The sequence below is a fragment of the Topomyia yanbarensis genome, chromosome 2 (genome assembly GCF_030247195.1).
Source record: "Topomyia yanbarensis strain Yona2022 chromosome 2, ASM3024719v1, whole genome shotgun sequence".
Lineage (NCBI taxonomy): Eukaryota > Metazoa > Arthropoda > Insecta > Diptera > Culicidae > Topomyia > Topomyia yanbarensis.
The window spans coordinates 387850514-387871537 of NC_080671.1; the positions used below are offsets into that span (position 1 = coordinate 387850514).

A 21024-nucleotide genomic window follows, 5' to 3' on the forward strand; every position below is an offset into this window, starting at 1 on the left:
CTCTAATTGTATTGTAACAATAACACAAATCTTCAATATATTTTTTTTATTTATATTATTTATAGTAATATCATAAATATGCCTTAATATATGTGGTTACCATAACACTTATGATTTTCGTATAATATGGAGGATTCCAGATAATGTTTTCATTTATGCGGGATGAACTAATGGAATTGAAACTTAATAGACAACCCAACTTGCAACCCAAGGAATGTAATTCTTGCATCAAACAAAACAAATCAATATTAATTCGTCAAAAGGGCGAAATTGTTTTTTGTAAACAAACTTTATTCGCTCACTAGTCTGCTGCAGAGTGGAATTTCATGTAAAATATGCGTTTTTGTAAATTTTTACCCTTCGTAGAAGTGATTTCAATTGTTTTCTGCCTTGAAATTATAGTAAATTAAGAGAAACCATCGAAATAAAAGTTTGTTTACAAATCTTATTCGCCCTTTTGCAAATTTAGTATGGAAATGCTAAGAAACTTGGTAGTGCAGGAAGGAAATACATGAACGGGGTCTAAAATATGTAGGGTCCAAATTAGGTTGGTTACCCTATCAAACCTCAAGCCATTTTGCTCGAATTTCGACCAATTTGATGAAACTGGCAACTCTGCATACTTTATGTTCGCAACTTCCCACACACGCTCATTGAAAATAACTCAAAAGTGAGTGACCAGCCACTCAATTCCATAAAAAGTGCACATGGTCAAAAATTGAGTTTTCCTCACTTACTCAGTTTTGAGTTCGGGTACAAAATGTCAATTTTGGGTACCTTTTACGCAAAGACAAAATATGAAATTTAACCGATCTGTATTTTTAAAAATACTAACAAACGCATTAATCTGTATATAAAATTCCACTTACCTGCATCTCTAGTTGTTAATACGATGCTTATAAATTTATTCCGAGGTCCTTTCTCCTTTTTCCTGTAAATAGGAGCTCGTGCTACTGGATCTGCAAAATAATAAAGCATGTTATTTAAAAAAAGAAACCTTACTTGTGAAAACTTACCTTTTAGTTTTCCGAATGTCTCCTCGTTGATTCTTTTGCTGTTGAATCAACATTTGAATCTATTTTCAATTTTTTTGTGCGGGCTGTTCCACTTCGTGTACCAGTAAGTTTTTTTTTCACTCAAATAGTTTATAATCTCATGGTTACTCAAAAGTTCAGTCAATTCTACTCAAATCGATACCCATCTTTTGACAGTTTGCCCCGGTTTTTAAAATTGAGTAGCGGAAACTCAAATTTTGAGTAGTTTTGAATGAGCGTGCACGCTCATACAACACTACTCAAAATTTGAGTTCAGAGCACTCAATTTCAAAAATAGAAGCAATGTGTCAAAAAATGAGTTTTTATTTGAGTAGATTGAACTCAACTGGTGAGTAACCATTCAATTTTCAATATTTCGAGTGAAAAAAATAGTTAACTTCAAAAGAAAGTGAACGAACTTTGTCGTTGACTAAAAGTTTTATGAAAGATAAAGCCGCAAATCCCGTAGTTGTAGTGCCGACTTGGATCATTCACAAAATTATAAGGTAAGTTTCTCTGAGGTTTGTTGATATTCAAATCAAACATCCATTCGTATTTTTGTAGTTTCTGCCATTACTATGAGGCGCCGATAGACATGGAATACGTGCAGAGAAACCTTTAAGGATTATATTTCCAGGCATTGCTAGCGCCTGGAGGTTCAGGTAAATGATATGTAAGGTGCCGGTGAGATTCTTTGTTGTTATATAAAAAATACGGAATTATTATTTTCCGCATTTGCTTTTTGAGTAAAATCTACTCAAATTTGACATTAGCATCCCAAACTCAAAACTGAGTAAACGAGGCAAACTCATTTTTTGACTACGTGCACTTTTTATGAAATTGAGTGGCTGGCCACTCAAATTTGAGTTTTTATCTAGGATAGGATCCGCCAGCTCTGTCTTCTGTTTTTGAACCAATTCTGAACCAGCTCGTGATTGGACGAAAGTGACATAGGCAAACCTTCGGCTTGGAAACTAAAAGTACCAAAGGGCTGCTTGGAAGTGTTGTCATATTGTGATATCAAACATAAAACGACGATTGTTAACCGTGTTGATTTTTTTGTTTTCTCGAGATACCGCTTTCTTTCTATAACATCCGTCTGTAATTATGAAGTGCAGGCATTATTTGGCAGACGAAATCAAACATATTATCCAGAACTGAAATTCCCGAGAGATCCGGTAGCGCGGTTATCGTGGATTCTGTTCTGTGTGCGGAGTAATGCGGAAATGCCTCTTTTCGAAATCAACAGGCTGTGTAGCGTAAGTATGAAAATATTTTGAACATCATGTAAAAATTGTCTTTGTTCCAGTACCGAGTAAATTGGAAGTACTGAGCAAACAGGGAGAAAGTTATCCCGGAAGTCGCTTCTTGTTCTTCCTTTGGTATTATCGATACAGTTGAATTTTACAGTTTTCAACTGAATCGGTCATCGGTGTAACTAGGAGAGTGTATTTTCTACTGCTGTTTTCTCCGAAACAATCACATGTAAAAACCTATACATTCCTCCAAAACAAAAATTAAACCTTGCAGAAAAGTAGTTTTAGAATATTTAATATAAATCCGAACAGAGAAAATTCTTCTTGTGACAGAGGTTGCTTGACTCAGAAAGCAACTTACAAAAATGAAGAGGCGTGAAGATATTTTTCGTAATGTCCAACAACGAATATATATTATTTTGTTTTGCTGTATTCCGATGGAAAAAACGTTATGATCGTTTAAATGCGGATATAAAGACTAAATCTTTGATTTTTCCATGAAATTGGTACATAATATAGAATATTTTAATCAGAACAAATATACGACCGAAACAAAACAAATATTTTGGCAACATTGGTCGAGTGGGGGTATGTCGTTTTCAACAGGGATTAGTAAAATATAAGAAGAAGCCAGCTGGCGGATCCTATCCTAGGTTTTTATGAATGAGCGTGCATAATTCTGGCCGCAAAATTCAAGCATGATTTTTGAAAACACCGTAACTAACAAATGTAAACAAACTGAGATTATCACTCCCCCGCATTCTACGCATCTTAACGTACATGCTGACAAACATTCGTTTCATTATTCGGTAATGCAGCTGAAAAATGCGCAATCGAAATAATGACGAACAAACAACTGACACGTCAACAGTGCATAAATACAGTTTCGTCATGTTAGTTACGTTAGGTTTGGTAGTGCTGTAACACTTACGTTATTTTAATTTAATCGGTTTTTGTAACTAAATCATTAAAATATACTACAATCTTTCTACTAAAATGCTCAATATAGGTAATGTTTCTATAAGGGGAGCAAGAGCACGCAGTTCCTTAATTCTAGCCAATATTTTAGAGAAAAAGAATGCAAGTAATGTTATTCTAAGCACCACTAATGCACTTTCAGCACATTTTTATTTTTGATTATCTAAATCTATCCTACAGTAGATCAATTCTAAATACTTATGACAATGCGAGCAAAAATGAGACACTAAAATCGACTAATTGAAAAATGTCGAAACTGTAAGAGTGATGCTCAGAATAACGTAACCTTTATTTGTCTTCAACACACTTCTCAAAAGTGACAAACTACAAATGTTGGTAGTCCTCATTGGCATACTGCCTCGGCGGAACAGTTCAGTCATAGAATTGATTAAAAAATGATAAGATTAGTCACCACAATTGACGAAACTGAAATAACGTAAGTGCAACAAAGATACCAAACCAACGAAAGTAAAACGACGAAACTGTGAGCGTGATACTAATAACATCGTAACTTTAATTTTTCTTCAATACGCTCTTTTAAATGTCTTGATCGCGAATGTTCGCTCCATTCAATGGAAAGGCGTCTTTGGTGAGCATTTTGGATGAATAATTGGTGTAAAAATCGGTATGGTTTTTAAATAACATTTAAAACAAAACTTCGAAAATGTCATCGCCGTTTTCTCTGTTTGGGTCAAGTGCGAGTTTCGCAGTTTTCAAAAATCATGCTTGAATTTATGTTTTCGCTTTTATTTGTTACTGCAGTTATGCTGCTGGAAATGTTTTGTTTTGATTTCATCGAGCACTGAAGCTAGCAAAACGTGAATTTCGAGCAATTGGCGATTTGCGGCAAAACCAAAATTAGTCATGCGACACCTATGATTCAGCTCATGAACTGGCAAAGTGATACAATTTGCTTTTTTTCACCCGTAAGTGAGTCGTAGCTTACAACAAAATCTTCATTATCTTCTCGGAAAAAGCTAACCACTGCCAAAATATGAATGAAACGAGTAAGAAATTTAGTTTTATTTGCAATTATTCTGAAAGTACATCCATTTGCAACTATTTGACTCATACATTTCTTCGAAATGTAATCGGGGTATTATTGTGGTTATAAAAAATCGTTCCATAAATAAAGTTCCAACTCGAAACCGAGACCCAATCAGCACCAATGTCAAACTCCTTTATATTTTGAACTACGTAGGAGATTCAGTGAAGACTATCGGAGAGAAGGATCGGCTGTGCATGATACAAAGCTGACACTTTCCTATTAACCGGATATATTCTTTCCTCGCGTGATCTGGAGAGTTTCATGAATTTACAACATCTCATGAAGGTTTAGCTTAACTTAGGACGAACGGGAAATGCTGTTGCGGCGGCTACGGTGCTCAACAAATTACATTTCGAAACAGCGCGCATATAGCTCTGCGAATATTAGAAACCACTATGTTTTACACTCTTTTCGCAAGATGTTTACTCATCATCTGATAAAATGATGATTTTCCTCCATTTTCATAAACAATTATCAACAAATTGATCGGTAATTTGGTGTTTAAAAGTCATTTTTTACCAATGTTTACAGAAAATATATGCACTATGACAGAACAGAATAAAATCAGCAACACTTTCCTTCCAGCGCTATCTGCGAGCGGTTTCAACGTAGAATCGCCAATTATTATATTTAAACCAGGAGATGTCACTCCTGTCATCCGCTATTGAGATATCTGACGTTTAAAATACACACACTGAGATCTCGCATTTTTATGCTACCGCCCTCCCTTAATCCCACAAGCGATTTGTTTTCCTCCCAATTCGCAGTGCAAATGATTTGTTTTCCTCCCAATTTAAACGTCAAAACGGCACAATACTAACGCAGCTGGATAAGTCTATTGAGATATACAGACTTTGACAGTAGTCAACATATAGTGGGCCTAGCCGCCTCTAGGCCCATGTCGCCCGTGCAATAGCATTGGGTTGTTTTTAACAAAGGCAGATGTTGGCTAGGACAAAATGGCTGCCCAGCAGGGGGCTGATTTAAACCAACCTCGGCCATTCCAAACCATTCTCAAGCAATTTTTGAAATGCGGATCCATGTCGAACTAACCAATGGTAATTTTTATTAATCCGTTCAGAATTATAAATTGTAAGTTCATTTCATTAATAATTCCCCTCGATTTTATTCGTATTCCAAATTAAGGAAAACTTAAAACAACAGTCGAGCTGTCCAAAATCTTTTCCAAAAAAGTGTTCGAAAAATAAAACTGCATCCCAGAGTATTGCGATCGATCTGTTTTAGTCGGTGATGTTAAATAGAAGCGACCATACATCAGCATTGCGAACAGCCTTATGGCGATTTCGCTTGAACCTGAAACTGAGTCAGGTTCTAACCCCAACTGCTGTCAGTTCATACATTTTGACAGCAGTTGGGGTTAGGAACTGACTCAGTTTCGCTTCAAACGAAAACCACATTAGTGACTTGATAGATCCCCAACTTATGACGACGATGCCCCCATTTCCCCTAAACGCAACCCAACACGTGTTAAAAGAGCACATATACAGTACCATAACAGCATGATTTATGAACCGTTCTGTGCGGTATAATATAAGATCGATAAGGTCTCAGTTTTGCATTAGATTCATCGAAGTTCAGCGCGAACCTGCTGTAACCAGATTCTGACTCGTTCTCTTCTTTGCTGGCCTGATTAGACGGTGGCTACTAGCAGACTGCGCTGCAACAAACACACAACATATCTCGTTTTGCCAACCAAACTGAATTGATGGCAGAGGCAATACTGATAATCCAGTACCTAGACAAAGCAGTTGAGTGGAGAGACCTGCTCATATCAGTTGTTTGCTACAAAGTGTCTGCTTGTACACGCAGAGTAGTAACGATTCGAAGTAGCACAGCCGGGTTTGAAAAATGTCCCAAAAGTTTATTAAATCTACACGCAAAATTATTGGTGCTGGCGTGAACTACAAGTAAGTTGGCAATGCTTTACTTACGCGCAAACATAACCGGATCAGATGATTTTCTATTTCTAGAGAGATTCTGCGCCAGACCAACGCAGCAAAACCCGCTAACCCTGTGATATTTTTCAAGCCCATATCGACACTGATATCAAGCAATGAGGGCGTTATCAAGGTCGGTGACGAGTTTGCTATTGTCACATAATTAGCCTTACGATGTATCGATTTTTCGAATGAATCTGATTCCCGTTTGATTTTGTTTTCCTTTGAAAGCGCAAAACAGCTGAATACTGTGCGCGTTATATAATCATGTTTGATTACCTGATATTTGTTTATATTCCAAGTTGAGCGGCAAAGTTTACATACAGTTCTTTTGTAACAGATCCCAAAAGTATTCGGCTCAATCAACTATGAAGCCGAGCTCGGTGTCATTATTGGGAAGTCCTGCAAGAATATTAGTACCGATCAGGCCATGAGCTACGTGGCCGGTTACTGCTTAGCACTGGATATGACCGGAATGGACTTCATTGTGGATGCCCGATCGAAAGGGCTGCCTTGGTGTCTGGGTAAGGGATTCGACACGTCGACTCCGGTGAGCCGGTTCATTTCGCCGGAAGAGCTAGGTGATCCGACCGATGTGCGTGTATGGTGCAAGGTCAATGAACAGATGAAGCAGGACGACACGACTAGGAATCTGATATTTACGGTGAGTGATGGATGTCACTGTTGAGCTACTGTTTGTATACTAGTGGTCTACTATTAACTTAAAGCAATACTTCAATCTTTGTTTTAAAAGAATTTAGACAGATCATTATCAATTTATAAACAAAAATCTTTTGTTAAAATAGTGATAGTAAATCCTTTTCAGATCGCGGAGCTGATTGCTTTCACCTCGAAGTATATGTCCTTGGAAAAGAACGATTTGATTTTGACTGGTACACCCGCTGGAGCAGGGCCTGTAAAGAACGGAGACATCCTCGAGTGTGGACTTGGTGATATTGTACAGATGACATTCCAGGTTGAAGACGAGTAGTTTCGTATATGTATTTCAAAACCTGATACAACATCGCTAATAGTAGCAGTTATACTGCCGAGATGAGAATTCAGTTGTAAATTCGTGTTAATTTTAATCTAAATAGTTTAATAATCCTGTTAAAACAATACCTCTGTTGACCGATCACAATGGAAGAATTTTAATATACATATATTGATTATGTACTATATTACCTGTTGTAAAACTGTTTTAAGAGCTTGAAATTAAGTCCATTTGTTATCTTTGTCTTCTGATCCCAGCAACATTTTGCTGTCGGGGTCTGAATTCACGATGGGAGATTCGGATTTTGTCTTACTTGTACTTTGCGATTTCGTGTCACCCATGTAGGGAAGGAACCCGAAACGCGATTCCATCGGTGGATAGTACTGCCGATAGCAAAGGTACGCTTCGACCAGCCCTATCAGCGATCCTACTGTTACATCCTGCCAGTGGTGATGATAATCGCAGGTGCGACTAATGGCAACCAGCGTGGCAGCTAGCAACGGTGCCCCAGCCGTCAGTAACCGCCAGGATTGACCTCGTCCACGTTCGGTAAAAACGTGCAGCTTTGCACACAGGTAACACGAAATGAAAGCCAATGCTGCGAAAGCGACTGTTGAAAAATGAAAATATGTTATGTTCATCTTTATAGCCTTTGAGTTCGACTTACAGGAGGCATGTCCGCTTGGGAAACTCTTTCGCCCATCCATCACCGTTCGGCTGTCCCCACTACATACCATGTCGGCATTCATCACTCCGTCCGGGAAGCAGCGCCAGTAAAAGTCTGGCCTTGGCCGACCAACTGCGACCTTGATTGAATGCGTTATCACTCCATTCAACGAGCATGCTAACGTTAAACCCAACCAGGCAGATTTGAAGTCATTGAAATCTCCGGTGCGGAAGTAGTATACTAAAAATACGACCGCGGCAAATCCGAACACCGATGGGTAAAGAGCAGTTAAAGGTACGTAACTATCCGTGCGAGGATTTTTGTAGAGCCACATCTCATCTGGGTTGATTTGGCGGATGAAGGGGTCCTTGATTTCGAAGTAGCTATTGTTGGGTAACATAGAGAAGTTTGATTGTACTTATTTACTGATATTATCGCCGTTCAAGTTGATTTTCACTCCACATTGCAAATATATCCTAGGATATGGTTAGTTTACCAGCCCTTTATTTGATCACTTGATAAATGCTGATTCAGAATGATTATAGATCGTCTTTTCTTCATTTGAAACCTAGGCGCGAGCAATAATTGCGCCTGATACTATTTATACAACAGATTAAACAAACTGAACACAAAGTTCTTAGCAACATCGCTTCAATTTCGTCACGAATGTTTAGTTTTCGTACGTCAACCATTACTTACATATAAATGGCAAACAACAGCAGTCGTATCACCGTTTCCTGAAACAAGTTCAGTTCTGGTGAAATTCTTACCGCTGCTGTCGTATGCCCGTTCTGCTTGTTCATCCTTCCAGCGCTTATAGTTGTTCTGTTTATTCTGCTGAACACCACGTCATCTAAAACTTTCACTGCTCTTCAAATAATTTTGGTAAAACTGTTTCAATAATTAGGACGAATGCTGTGAACCATAAACACTGTCAAATCCACGGTTGCATGTTTCACCTCAGTCGCAGATGAGCATCGTCGTGCGAGTGAATGATTTTGTTTGCTCTCTGTTGTAGCAAAGGTATATAACGGAGATATATAGGTATTTAACTTACTACTACTACAATCTTTTTTCGAGCTACGAATGAATGAGACTGAAATTTCGAAGTATCATTAAAGTACTTTTTCAAATGGACGTAAGTAACAATGAGAGATTCTCTTTGAGGTCTTTCTCTTCTGTTCATTACTCGGCCATTTCAACATTTACTACTCTACTCTTTGCATAATATTGTAGTAAAAACCGTCGGCTTTCGATATGTACTGGAAAATTAGTACAAAGTGTTGTAATGACGTCGTAATAAACGAAAGAGAAAGTAAACAAAGAGAGGCTCTCAATGTTACTTACGTCCATTTGAAAAAGTACTCGAGTACTCAAATTATTTGAGTTAACTAATTCATCACCTGTTTTTATATAAAACCAAAATAATCTTTATTCGAGCGGGTCCTGTTGCAGTTTCTTGAAAAAATTAGGATTAAACTGATTGATGAAACTAAAAATCAACCAATGGCGTTCACAATTCAATCGCATACCATAATCGTATTACAGTTCCAGCTTCATTTTATTCAACTTATCATAGCTCAATAGTGTATTCCTTAACTGAATTTGCACATTGGCACACTCCACCACATAGTTCAACGACTGCGTAAACTTCTTGCGGGCATTCTGCAGCGTTTGTGGAATCAAAATTCCGAACCATCGAATGGGATCGATATACCCGGCATCCTTATCGACCTGGTGCTGATCCAACTGCAGTTTAGTGTTTCCCAATTCGTCCTGTTCCTCGGTTAGCGAATTCAGCGCACTAAATTGTTTGTAATCCTCAGTTGGCAGCTGGACGGATGATACGGAATTACGAGCCTTATGGTAACGAGTTTGAGCCAAGTCCAGCTGACCTTCGTTCGTGATGGTTTCGATTTTTGTTTTCAATGCAACCTCCTGCTCGATCAGTTCCAGTGAGTGGATCAGTAGCTTGTCCATCAGTTGGCAGATTTCGTCACGGGTTTCGGGCATTTTTACAGATTTTAATTGGAATTAAAACTTTTAATCACGAACATTAGCAAGAAACTGAGAATGTCAACAGAGAAAAAATACGTCATGTGATTTTGACAGCTCTCGGTATATTCGACTTTCGAACATCGAATTTTATAGCATTCATCCGTTTCTAATTCAAAGCCCGAATCCCTGCCAAGTTGTCAACCTTGCTCGCAAACGAACCGTCAACAACCAATATAAAAGTGGCACGTTTAATATTTTGGTAGTAATCAAGTTCATTTTCTAGAATTTCGGAAAATTAGTAGCTACTCGACATGTCCAAAGCCGAGAGCAAAGAAGCAACTATACGACAGCTCTACACCGAGCTGAATAAACTTGGTTCCAATGGGGAGTACGAAAAAGCCTTAAAAGCGGCCAACAAGAGTAAGTATCTCGTCCGTACCGTGCCATGGCGGTGAGTTGAATCGGCTTAGCAGAACGCGATACCGTCGAACAGTGACAAATCTTCGAACAAAAGTCGCACAAAACCTAACATGCTATATTTCTCCTTAGCGGAGAACAATTTTGGTAAAAACTATTTTTTTTTTCTATTAAGGAGAAAATTGTTTCAAACCATCTTTGCGCGTGAAGAGCACAAAACCTACTACTAAATCAGTTATGGAATTTGCGTTTCGACTTCGTCTCATCAGAATCCGACACTAACTTAGTTAACGGACCGGATTGAAGCTAGCTTCAAGCTTGACTAGAGTTTTGCTTAGCAACACAAATTGTGTCTTTGTTTTTTGGAGCTAGTGTGAATCCGGCGCTAGCCTAGTCCGCTAATTTTTTAAGTGAAAAACTCGCATAGTTGGCAACACTGTCGCTAAAAACTAATTATTTTTTCTAGACTCCTTGAACAATTTCCTTCAAAAACAACTTGCGGTTTGATTTTAGAGTAAATAAAACCGTAGATATAATCAAAGGAAAATCGGGTTTTAGCAATTCGTCAAAATAGGGAGTGCTCCCATGGACCGAGGGGTGATTCAATTGTTAAAAAATTAAGATTTCAATATATTGGCCATAGATGAATAGTTTCTCCAAAATGAGTTCAAATCTGAAGGTTGATTTGAAGTTTCCATCTTTTTTTGATCACTTCCCGCGGAATGACCCATATTCATTTTTCCAAGCAGATAAACGAAGAAGTCCTAATTTCAAACTTTACAAAGCAAATTTTGCAAATATTTCCTAATCGTAAACTAAGTTCTTTCGTTTTCCTGCAAAATGAAACCATATTTGTGCTAAAATCGGACCAAAATAAGAAGAGAATGTATTTCAAGTAAACGTAGAAATTGTGGTTTCGGAAATAAAAATTAAAAAGTCCGGACATAGCTACGTTCAGGAAATTGCTATATACTGATTTTGATTTTTTTTTTCTAATGTAACAGCGTTAGAGATGGGTAGTCGATTTTTTGTCGTGTGAAATGACAATATTTTAAAATTATGACGGACTCACACACCTTCCCTTCAATCACCTTAACCCCTATCATTTTGCTGGGTTAACTATCAAACTCAACTTGCCGGGTTCAATATCCGAGGTACGATTTTTACACGATCCAACCAGTTTGTATACTTTGCGGATGGCATGGATCTTATTGGGAGAACATTTGAAACGGTGGTTGAGCATTGAACGACTGAGACTAGAAGCAGCAAATGCTGGATTGGTAGTGAACGCGTCTAAAACAAAGTGCATGCTTATAGGAACGACTGAACGAGAAGATCTCGCCTAGGAAGCAATGTTACGATCGACGGAATGTATTCGAGGTATTAGAATAATTCATATAACTCGGATCTCTGCTAACGGCTGATAATAATAACAGTCGAGAAATCGGAAGACGCATCATCAATGGAAGTCGTACCTACTATAGGCTCTAAAAAAATTGCGATCAAATAAAGTTCACTCTCGCACTAAATGTACCATGTACAGAATGCTGATAAGACCGGTGGTCGTCTACGGGACGAAACCTGGACCATGCTCGAGGAGTACCTGCAAGCAGTCGGAGTCTGTGCTTAGGAGTATCTTTGGCGGCGTGCAGGAGAACGGAGCTCGCCAGGCTCTATGGCGAACCAAGTATCCAGAAGGTGGCCAGTGCCGGAAGTATACGATGGGCACGGCACGTTACGATAATGCCGGACAACAACCCTGCTAAAATTGTGTTTGCTCAAATCCAGCAGGTATAAGGCGGCGAGGAGCACAGCATGATAGGTGGGCTGAACAAGCGCAGCAAGATCTGGAAGGTATCGGACGCAACCGTGGGTATAGAGACGCGAACCGAGTGTTATGGAGAAGTGAACCTACGGAATAAACCGATGGTACGCTTGGATGGCAACACGGTATACTATGTGTCAGTGACGAAAAGAGGAAAAAACTAAAGGAAATTAAAACGAGGTGGATCGAGCTACACGTGCCGTAGGAAACAATTTTATTAAAACTGGCACATTTTGGTGAAAGATACTCAGGAAATATACTGTTCGGATCATCAGAAAGGAAGAAAATTATTAAATAAATCATATATCAAATGATCTATTGCTTGTGGCACTAAAAGCTGGATTCTAGCCACACTGCGCACTTACTATTCTTCTATTAAATTATTCTCATAGACTGGTTAGTTTGACTGGTCTGTCTATGAAATTACCATCTCTATCATTTGAAATACATGTGTTTTGACAGCTCGCAGTTTTCAGTAGCAGTTTGATCACTCGCACTTTGAAAGTGCGGAGTCCAGGTTGGTGGGAAGTGCGCAATAAATCTAATTTATTAATTAATTGCAAAAAAATTAAAAATTAATAATTCGTGCCGAAGATCATAACCTCGAAAGGGCAGGTTTCAATTGCACCGCTGGCGATAAGCCGGATCATGATGACGAGGTAATGGTGTTTTGCGAGACGTGCAAGCGCTGGTACCACTTCAAGTGTGTAGGAGTGACCAAGGAGATAAAACAACGGTCCTGGAGTTGTGCAGACTGTACACCGTCGGAAGTCAGGAAGATATTCGCCGAAGAAAAGGGTTCAGCTGACAACGAGTCTACGTCGATTATTTCGAAAATAGATCAGGAGAAATCAAGCTCAAATCACCACTGACCAAAGACAGAAGTGATTTTGCGGATCACCGGGGAGAATTTACTAAAAGCCCTACACACAAAGCTACTGAGCAGCAGAACACAACAGAAAAGGTACGCTAGCGACAAGTTGGCGAGAGATCTGAACCACTACTCCGAAGTCAATACCGTTCAGTAGGAAAATCAATTACTCGCGCGGGAAATCAAAATTCATCTCGGCACGAGGAGTCCACTGATTCAGACTACGACGAATACGAGATGCAAACGCAGTAAACAGAGTTGCCTTTGTTTTTGAGCAGCTTTCACAACGGCAATAGAGTCTGAAACTACTCGAACCTCGACAATATCCCCAAATAACCGCATGCATTATATTGAAGCATTATTTTAACATCGATAATGTTCATTTGCTCTAAAACTACTTTCTTAAAGCAGTGCTACCATAACACAACATCCCAAATGTTTCAAGACATTGCCTCTTATGAGCAATGTAACAGGCATTATACACACCTTTAGAGCAACGGTTTAGTGTTTGATTGCATTGCATTTACAAATGCTTTGACGCTCTACTGCGCTACATTTGAAAAGCATATAATGCTTGAACTAAATGTTACGAAACATTAAAATAATTTGACGTTTATGAAGAAAATGTTCTAATAAAAAATATCAACCTGAAACAACATGGAGAGTAGTGTGGCAAACGGACAATTTTCTACGAATGGGGCAAAAATATCGGAGCGCTGTAGCACCTATAGCTTTTAACCAATCCTATTTCCGTGGAGGAATACATGAAATTAAACAACACGAGTATGCATCCCTATAATTTCCAACTCAGATGAAGCATATCATAGAGAAACCACTAAATGCTCATTATTTCATCTGCACAATTTGATGTCAATACTAACCATGTTTCGGAATCTCTACTAAAAACTGATCTCTGCTTCGTTTGTTGATGTTTATATTTCGCGATCCGAGAGCCACACGATAAATACTAATCTACTCAAAAAATGACAAATGTTTGCACCTCTCCTTCTATACCGACGTGTCATTGCATTAACAAAGGCTATATAATGTAAAACGTTATTCATATATTGCAAATATCATTCCGTCGGCAGCTATCCTCCACAGATAAGAGTGCTAACGGCCTACCTCGTATGAAGCTGATGTCAGATGATCATGGTTCAGATCCCCTAAAATTAATTTAAAAAATCTGAAGGAATTGAAATTTTGTGGTGATGTTAATGTTGTATCTGACGAATAAGAAGAAATGGAAAAAGGAAAACGTTCATTTTTCATTTTAATTATTTTCATTTTGATATTATATCAGCTTTATGTAGTGTTATATAACATCGATCTGTCAAAACGAAACAAACATTATTGCAGCCTCTAGTAATGCCTTTAGCAGACTAAAGCTTTATAAGAGCGTTATTAATGTAAAATAAATGCTTTCTTTAACAGCTCTTACATCAGTCGCTTAATCGCCCTTTTCCACTTTATAAAAGCATTGGTGTTGCATTTACAGCAATGAAGCATTTTATCGCATTCGACGAACGACTCATTTAAGACTGTTAACTTTACATCATTTGAAGCGTCGTGGTTACTTGGGTCGTCAAATTACAAGAATGCTTGAACGGCCAATTGCTAGTGGCTGTTTGTAATCGACTGTTACTCCCCGAAACGGTTCCACAAGTCATTGAAACATAGAGACAACTTTATGGCAGGCCGGAGCAGCTACTTCACTCGTTATTGCTGAAAGCAAAACAAGCTGAGTCACCTCGAATTGATCAGTTGTCTACATTCATCTCATTCGGTATGGCAGTGCAACAACTCTGCGTTCATTTGGTCGCCGCGGAACTGCGGGATCACCTCGTCAACGCTATGCTGGTAAAAGAAATGGTGGATAAGCTATCATCGAGTACAAAACTAGAATGGGTACGCTATAAAAGACAGCTGAAAGTGGTAAACTTGGCGACGTTTTCAAGTTCTCTGTAGCACGCCAGGTTACGCTATTCGTGGTACCAGCTAGACAGCAACCACTCAGATTTGAAAGAGAGCGAAAAGAAAAAAAAAGGAAGCAGAAAGAACAAGCAGCATATTTGCATTTGCATGTTGGTGTTATTGATCAACCTCAAATTCAACATCGACAGCATCTGACTTACAGAGAGGAAAGTACAAATCGTAAACCATGTCAGGTATGCGATTGAGCTGATCCATTTGGTTCTGTGAAGAATTTCAAAAACTATCGTGGGATGGTAAGATGCGCAAGGTGGAAAAATGGAAGGTATGTCAGTTATGTCTAAGTGAACGTTTTCAAATAGGATGCTGCTTAAAGGGTCACTGTGGTGTAGGCGGTTGTCGGGAACGTCATCATCAGTTGCTTCATCCGCCGATCCCTGTTAAATGGACGACAGATATGTCACGTTTAGTGCGAGAATCAAGGCGTATTCACGTCGCGATTTCTACAAGAGATTCCTTCGATCAGTTCCTCTTGCGAAATGTACACACCGTTGAACAAGATCTGCACGATCTGTTTGGTACTCATTAAACACTAGACGAATCGGAAGTAAGCGTTACGGTTCTTACTGAGTCGACAGAAGATCGAAGAGCCCGAGAACTGCTGGAGCAGACTACCGTACGAATCGGTAATCGTTTTGACATTGGGCTTTTGTGGAGAGCAAACTACCCGCAACTACCGAACAGCTTTCCGATGGCAGTAAAACGTATGCAGAACTTGGAAAATATGCTTTCGAAAGATATGGAGCTGCAGCAGGTGGATGAATATCTTCGTAAAGGTTATGCCCATAAAGCTACGACAAAAGAGTTGGCTGAAACGGAGGAAGGAAAGGTATGGTACCTGCCCTCAATTGTGGTTGTGGCAAAAATCCGGGTAATGTATCACCAACTGCTAATTCGAGACAAAGACGCAATACTAAAGGTTTTTCTATCGAGCAGACTCCAACAAACCTTCGGAGATCTACGTTATGTGAGTTGCGGCGTTTGGGTCGACAAGCTCTTCGTGATTTATCAAAAATAAGACCGCCAATGAATATGCAAAGCAATACTCGGATGCTGCGAATGCCATAATCGACAAACACTATGTCGATGATTATCACGATAGTGTGGATACGGTTCATGAGGGGGTGAAAAGAGCTGAAGAAGTGAGATTCATTCATTTCAAATCCAGATTTCAAATTTGGAATTGGGTCTCAAAAAGCGCAGAATTCCTAAAGCGTATCGGTGAGCAATGCGATAATTATGTGGTTCATTTCAACTGCGGCAAATCTGGTGGTAGAAAGCAAGTTCTGGGGATTTCGTGGGACCCCATCGAAGATGTGTTTGTGTTCAGCTTCAAATTACGAGACATTATACAGCCATTCTTTTCAGGATTGCATCGCCCAACGAAACGCGAAGTTTTAAGTTACGTAATGAGCTTTTTCAACCCCCGCGCTATGCTTGCTCCGTACACCATTCATGGGAAAATCATGATCCAAGATCTCTGGCGATAAGGTTGTTCCTGGGTTGAAAAAATAGACAATAGACTGCGTTGATGGAAGAAGTGGCGATGATTCAAATTTCTCAGAAACTACAAACAGAGATTATGAATTGCGAGTGAAAATGCGTATTGGTGCGTTACCTATTTTTGGTTAGTAGTTAAAGGCATACCACGGTGTGCATTAGCAGCAGCTAAATCAGAGGTAGCGCCGTTGAAGCATGTGTCCCGGAAGAACTGAAAGCTATACATTTATTCTACGAGATTTTTTTCAGGGACCGCTAATTGATGCAAGATTGTTTTCTCGATGGAACATACTGATCCGTGGTATAGCATGCGTCTATCGATTCTTGTCGAATGCCGAAGAAATGTCAAACGACTTCCAATAGAAACTGTTCCCGCATCAGTCAAATTAGAAAAATGGCATCCTGTCGACCAATGCAGTTCCCTCTGCAAGCGATCACCACTACTGGATGAATATGGGGAGATACGGATGGAAAGAAGCGCGATTTATGCTGATTTCGTATCATTTGAGCTACTGCTTCCTGTTGTGCTGCCGTAGGCACATAACATTACTTCAAAATTGCTACAACATTACCATCAGAAATTTGGTCATGCAAACCGAGAGACTGTTGTGAATGAGGTCGGTTAGCGTCAGCGCTTTTTCATTCCGAAGCTAAAGGCATGGCATGTATGGCATGCAGAGAAAGAGAGCGATTGGTGTGAAGTTCGCAAATGTCGCCCTTATATCCCTAGAATGGAACCTTTACCCGAGCAGCGTCTAACGTCACACCGGAGGCCATTCAGCTATGTTAGTCTGGACTACTTTGGACCGCTTGTCGTTACAGTAGGGCGCAGGGAGTGTCCTTGGAAGTGTTTTCTGACAATTGCAATAATTTTCAAGCTGCTAATAAAGAGCTCAAAATGGAAGCTAAGCGTATCGACGTGGAATGTGCTCACGCCTTTACGGATGCTAGAACACGCTGGAACTTTATTCCACCCGCGGTACCCCACATTGCTGGCTATTGGGAGCGCATGGTTAGATAGACAAAGAATGCCGTCAAGGCGATTCACGCTGGATGGAAATTAAATGACAATATATTGCTGACAGTACTGACGAAAGCCGAGGGCATTGTGAACCCCCGCCCGTTAATGTATCTTCTACAGGAATCGGACGAGAACGAATCTTTGACGCCAAATCACTTCTTACGAAGCTTTTCATCGAACGAGCGCGAAGAAGCTCACATACTAACGGATTCGGCGGAAGCGTTCGGGAATAATTACAAGAGATAGCAAAGATTAGCTGATGTACAGTGGCAGAGGTGTCTTAAAGAGCATGTTCCGCAGATTAATCATCGTACTAGCCGAATTCTTCTCTTACACACTAGCGCTCGATAGTCTGCTTCCTTTAACGGCCATTGTCGTGCAGAGTCACATCCAGTACCAGCGATTTGTATAGGGAAAGTTTTGTACCCATCTGTAAGCTACGGGATTTTAGCTGACTATGTAAATCATAGAAAGTCCTATTTGCAGTCGAAACACGCCGTTTTATCTCGCCACTATCGTTATGAAATATCACTATTGTTCCAAGTTATATGAATTCATCGACAACCTCGTACCGTACCCCATCGATTTCCAACTCGGAACCTTTTGTTGGTGCTACGCTTGTTTTTGTTTATTGTACAGAACCGTTCCCAGTGTTTTTTTCCGAATATTCGTCACAATTTCTTAGTAACGGAATTAGACAACGCAGAATTTTAACAAAAATCTTCTGAATAGCTTGCCAATTTACCTGTTTTTTCCTTCATCAGACTCTACTTAGACTGTTCTAGTTTCCCAATAAAACACTAACACATCATATCAATAAAACACCCCTATACAGTTCTAGCACTCGATCAAAACGAGCTCGAAGCACTCCAGTGTAAGCTCGTGTGTCTGATCCAGGTGTCCAAGTTCGAGGAGGTGCTCAAGTTCCTCGATCGCACTCAGCCAGCTCATGACTGTACCTTCGAGCGGGCATATTGCGAGTACCGTCTGAACCAACCGGAAGCGGCATACAAGACGATCCAAAACAGTGGAATCAAACCACTGCCATCCAATTTGAAGGAACTACTTGCACAGATTCTCTATCGGTAGGTGTTTAAGGGTTGATCTGGTGTACCCTAATTGATAGTAACATCAAATTATTTTAGTCTTGAGCGTTTCGAGGAAAGTTTCGACCTGTACAAGGATATTATAAAAAATACCCACGATGACTACGACGACGAGCGAACGACCAATTTGAGTGCGGTGGTGGCAAATCTTTGCGTAGAAGGCACCAAAAAGGAGTTGCCAACTTTGCGGGAAGACACGTACGAGCTGACGTACAATGCAGGTTGTGCGCTTGCCGGCAACCAGCAGTTTCCAGAAGCTGAAAAGAAATTACGAGCCAGCGAAAAGATGTGCCGAGAATTCCTAGAAGAAGACGGGGCCACGGAAGATGATATCATGGATGAGGTAGCGATTATTAAAGTTCAACTAGCTTACTGCTTGCAGATGCAGGGAAAATCCAAGGAAGCCTCTGTCATCTACACGGACGCGTTGAAGCATAAGACGAACGATCACGCTCTGACGGCAGTGGCGAGCAACAATCTGGTAGTAATCAACAAGGATCAAAATGTGTTCGATTCGAAGAAAAAAATGAAGGCAGCTACTTCCGAACAGGCTGAACATAAATTAACCTCCAAGCAGAAAAAGATAATAGCATTTAACAACTGTCTGCTGGCATTCTTTACCAATCAAGCCGATTGTCACATGTTAGCAAGCCGACTGGGTAATTCCTATCAGGACATGGAGTTTCAATCATTGTTGGTACGAGTTAGCCAGTTGGCAAGAGACAAAAAATACAAGGATGGCGTTGATCTGCTAGAAAACTACTCCAAGAAGCAGCCGACGCAGGAATTAGAAGTTAAGTTTGCCATAGTTCAGCTTCAGCTGTTGGCTGGAAATCGAAAAGCCGCCGTAGAAACTCTGGAAAGTCTTGGAGAAGCCAAGTATCGACCTGGTGTTGTATCGGCACTTGTTACTCTTTATCTTGGTTTGGACAACAAAGCTGCAGCCTCAAGTATTCTGAAGAATGCAGTAGAGTGGTATAAAAAGAATAAGGGTACCGCAGGTGGAGATCTTACAGACATGTGGCGACAGGCCGCCAGTTTCCATCTACGTGGTGGTGAATCCGAAACAGCAGCTAAAAGTTTGGAGGAGCTTCTGAAAACGAATCCAACCGATATGAAAATTCTTGCTCAGTTGGTAATTGCATATGCACAATTTAATCCGAAGAAGGCTCAAGAAGCCAGTAAAAAACTTCCAGCTTTAGACACTCTGACAACTGCGTCCGAAATCGATGCACTGGAAGCCACTAACTGGATGATGATTGCCAAGGCAGTGAAGAAGAAAATACCGGCCTCGGGTAAATCGGATCAATCGCCTAGTACACCTGGTAGTGAGAAGGCTAAGAAACTAAAGAAGGTAACACGTAAACGCAAGGGAAAGCTACCGAAGAACTACGATGCTAGTTCTGCTCCCGATCCGGAACGTTGGTTGCCACGTTACGAACGTACCGGGTATCGAAAGAAGCGGGATCGTCGTGTGAAGGAAGTCATAAAGGGCAGTCAGGGAACCGCTTCAGGCCAGGCGGATCAATAGTAAGATCGTTTTTTGGATTTGTTTAATATTGTTGAATAAACACTTTAATTCTTTTTTTAGTGACATGAGCAAGTCTTACAACCAGACTCGGCAGTCTCCGGCTACACCGGCGGCACATGAAGTTGCACCTTCCGGTCCAGCTCCCAGACAACTACCGAGGAAAAGCCAGCATAAAAAGAAGAAGGGGAAGCATTAATAATGTTTAGTAATAACAATGATAACATTGCATGTCTTTGAAATGTACCGATTTCAGTCTTTATTATTCAAATCATTAAAGATAAAAGCAAACCTAACCTGTATTATTTTTTGAAGAGTCGCCTTGAAATAATGTTTGAGTATAGAACCGAATTGGGTTTGAATTCGCCATTTATTTAAAGTATCTAGGAATCTAGATGATAAATTGAAAAAAAAAACGTCCAGGAACCGCTTTTGTCAAAACGGAACTACAGTTTAATGTAGACCTAACCCAAATATTCCATTTATAAAACAAAAACAATTTCCATTATACCGTTTGCAAAGGATGCGATCCGTCATAATACAGAATAAAGCTTGTTATCTCCTATAGTCTATCCGTATCAGCATATCGCTTTGTGGAATTTACTTTCCCATCTGCATTATTTTTCATCAAGGAACGAATCTTTACGGATTAAGGGTAAAAATTTCAAAGTAGGGATCTTTAATTTGGAAAAATTGTGTCAGTTTTTCATATGTTTTGATAGTGAGTGTCCTTACGAGTACACTCATATTATTTTTAAACCTCAATTATGCTTTTCTGACCTTATGATTAAAAACATTGAATTAAACTCAGCCAACAAACTGACAGTTGTC

At 39.8% G+C, this 21024-nt stretch overlaps 4 protein-coding genes across 4 annotated transcripts; 2 read left to right on the forward strand and 2 right to left on the reverse strand.

Moving 5' to 3' along the window:
* The first annotated feature begins 5859 nt into the window (after positions 1 to 5859).
* Positions 5860 to 7455, forward strand: LOC131684741 (acylpyruvase FAHD1, mitochondrial). Its single transcript, XM_058967866.1, has 4 exons — positions 5860 to 6244; positions 6308 to 6407; positions 6615 to 6938; positions 7101 to 7455. Exons 1-4 carry the CDS (start codon positions 6186 to 6188, stop codon positions 7263 to 7265), a joined length of 648 nt encoding a protein of 215 aa, XP_058823849.1. The 5' UTR covers positions 5860 to 6185; the 3' UTR covers positions 7266 to 7455.
* LOC131684740 (phospholipid phosphatase 5) lies at positions 7252 to 8939 on the reverse strand. The gene is made up of 3 exons (XM_058967865.1): positions 8635 to 8939; positions 7936 to 8318; positions 7252 to 7878 (listed from the first exon to the last, which is right to left on the reverse strand). Exons 1-3 carry the CDS (start codon positions 8736 to 8738, stop codon positions 7490 to 7492), a joined length of 876 nt encoding a protein of 291 aa, XP_058823848.1. The 5' UTR covers positions 8739 to 8939; the 3' UTR covers positions 7252 to 7489.
* Positions 8940 to 9475: 536 nt separating this feature from the next.
* On the reverse strand, positions 9476 to 10039 carry LOC131684743 (coiled-coil domain-containing protein 115). The gene has a single exon (XM_058967868.1). It carries the CDS (start codon positions 9946 to 9948, stop codon positions 9478 to 9480), a length of 471 nt encoding a protein of 156 aa, XP_058823851.1. The 5' UTR covers positions 9949 to 10039; the 3' UTR covers positions 9476 to 9477.
* An 87-nt stretch (positions 10040 to 10126) lies between these two features.
* On the forward strand, positions 10127 to 20484 carry LOC131684742 (signal recognition particle subunit SRP72). The gene is made up of 4 exons (XM_058967867.1): positions 10127 to 10353; positions 18395 to 18644; positions 18705 to 20195; positions 20257 to 20484. The coding sequence occupies exons 1-4, from the start codon at positions 10245 to 10247 to the stop codon at positions 20390 to 20392; spliced, it is 1986 nt and encodes a 661-aa protein (XP_058823850.1). The 5' UTR covers positions 10127 to 10244; the 3' UTR covers positions 20393 to 20484.
* The last annotated feature ends 540 nt before the right edge of the window (positions 20485 to 21024 follow it).

What these genes read in the sequence shown, in the direction of transcription:
- LOC131684741 (XM_058967866.1), top strand. Translation starts at nt 6,186, where the DNA reads ATGTCCCAAAAGTTTATTAAATCTACACGCAAAATTATTGGTGCTGGC. An exon ending in GGTGCTGGCGTGAACTACAA is followed by an intron (nt 6,245 to 6,307) that starts GTAAGTTGGCAA and finishes TTCTATTTCTAG; the next exon opens with AGAGATTCTGCGCCAGACCA. An exon ending in CTAGGAATCTGATATTTACG is followed by an intron (nt 6,939 to 7,100) that starts GTGAGTGATGGA and finishes AATCCTTTTCAG; the next exon opens with ATCGCGGAGCTGATTGCTTT.
- LOC131684740 (XM_058967865.1), bottom strand. Translation starts at nt 8,738, where the DNA reads ATGAACAAGCAGAACGGGCATACGACAGCAGCGGTAAGAATTTCACCA. An exon ending in CTGTTGTTTGCCATTTATAT is followed by an intron (nt 8,319 to 8,634) that starts GTAAGTAATGGT and finishes ACCCAACAATAG; the next exon opens with CTACTTCGAAATCAAGGACC. An exon ending in CCCAAGCGGACATGCCTCCT is followed by an intron (nt 7,879 to 7,935) that starts GTAAGTCGAACT and finishes ATTTTTCAACAG; the next exon opens with TCGCTTTCGCAGCATTGGCT.
- LOC131684743 (XM_058967868.1), bottom strand. Translation starts at nt 9,948, where the DNA reads ATGCCCGAAACCCGTGACGAAATCTGCCAACTGATGGACAAGCTACTG.
- LOC131684742 (XM_058967867.1), top strand. Translation starts at nt 10,245, where the DNA reads ATGTCCAAAGCCGAGAGCAAAGAAGCAACTATACGACAGCTCTACACC. An exon ending in CTTAAAAGCGGCCAACAAGA is followed by an intron (nt 10,354 to 18,394) that starts GTAAGTATCTCG and finishes ACCCCTATACAG; the next exon opens with TTCTAGCACTCGATCAAAAC. An exon ending in CTTGCACAGATTCTCTATCG is followed by an intron (nt 18,645 to 18,704) that starts GTAGGTGTTTAA and finishes AAATTATTTTAG; the next exon opens with TCTTGAGCGTTTCGAGGAAA.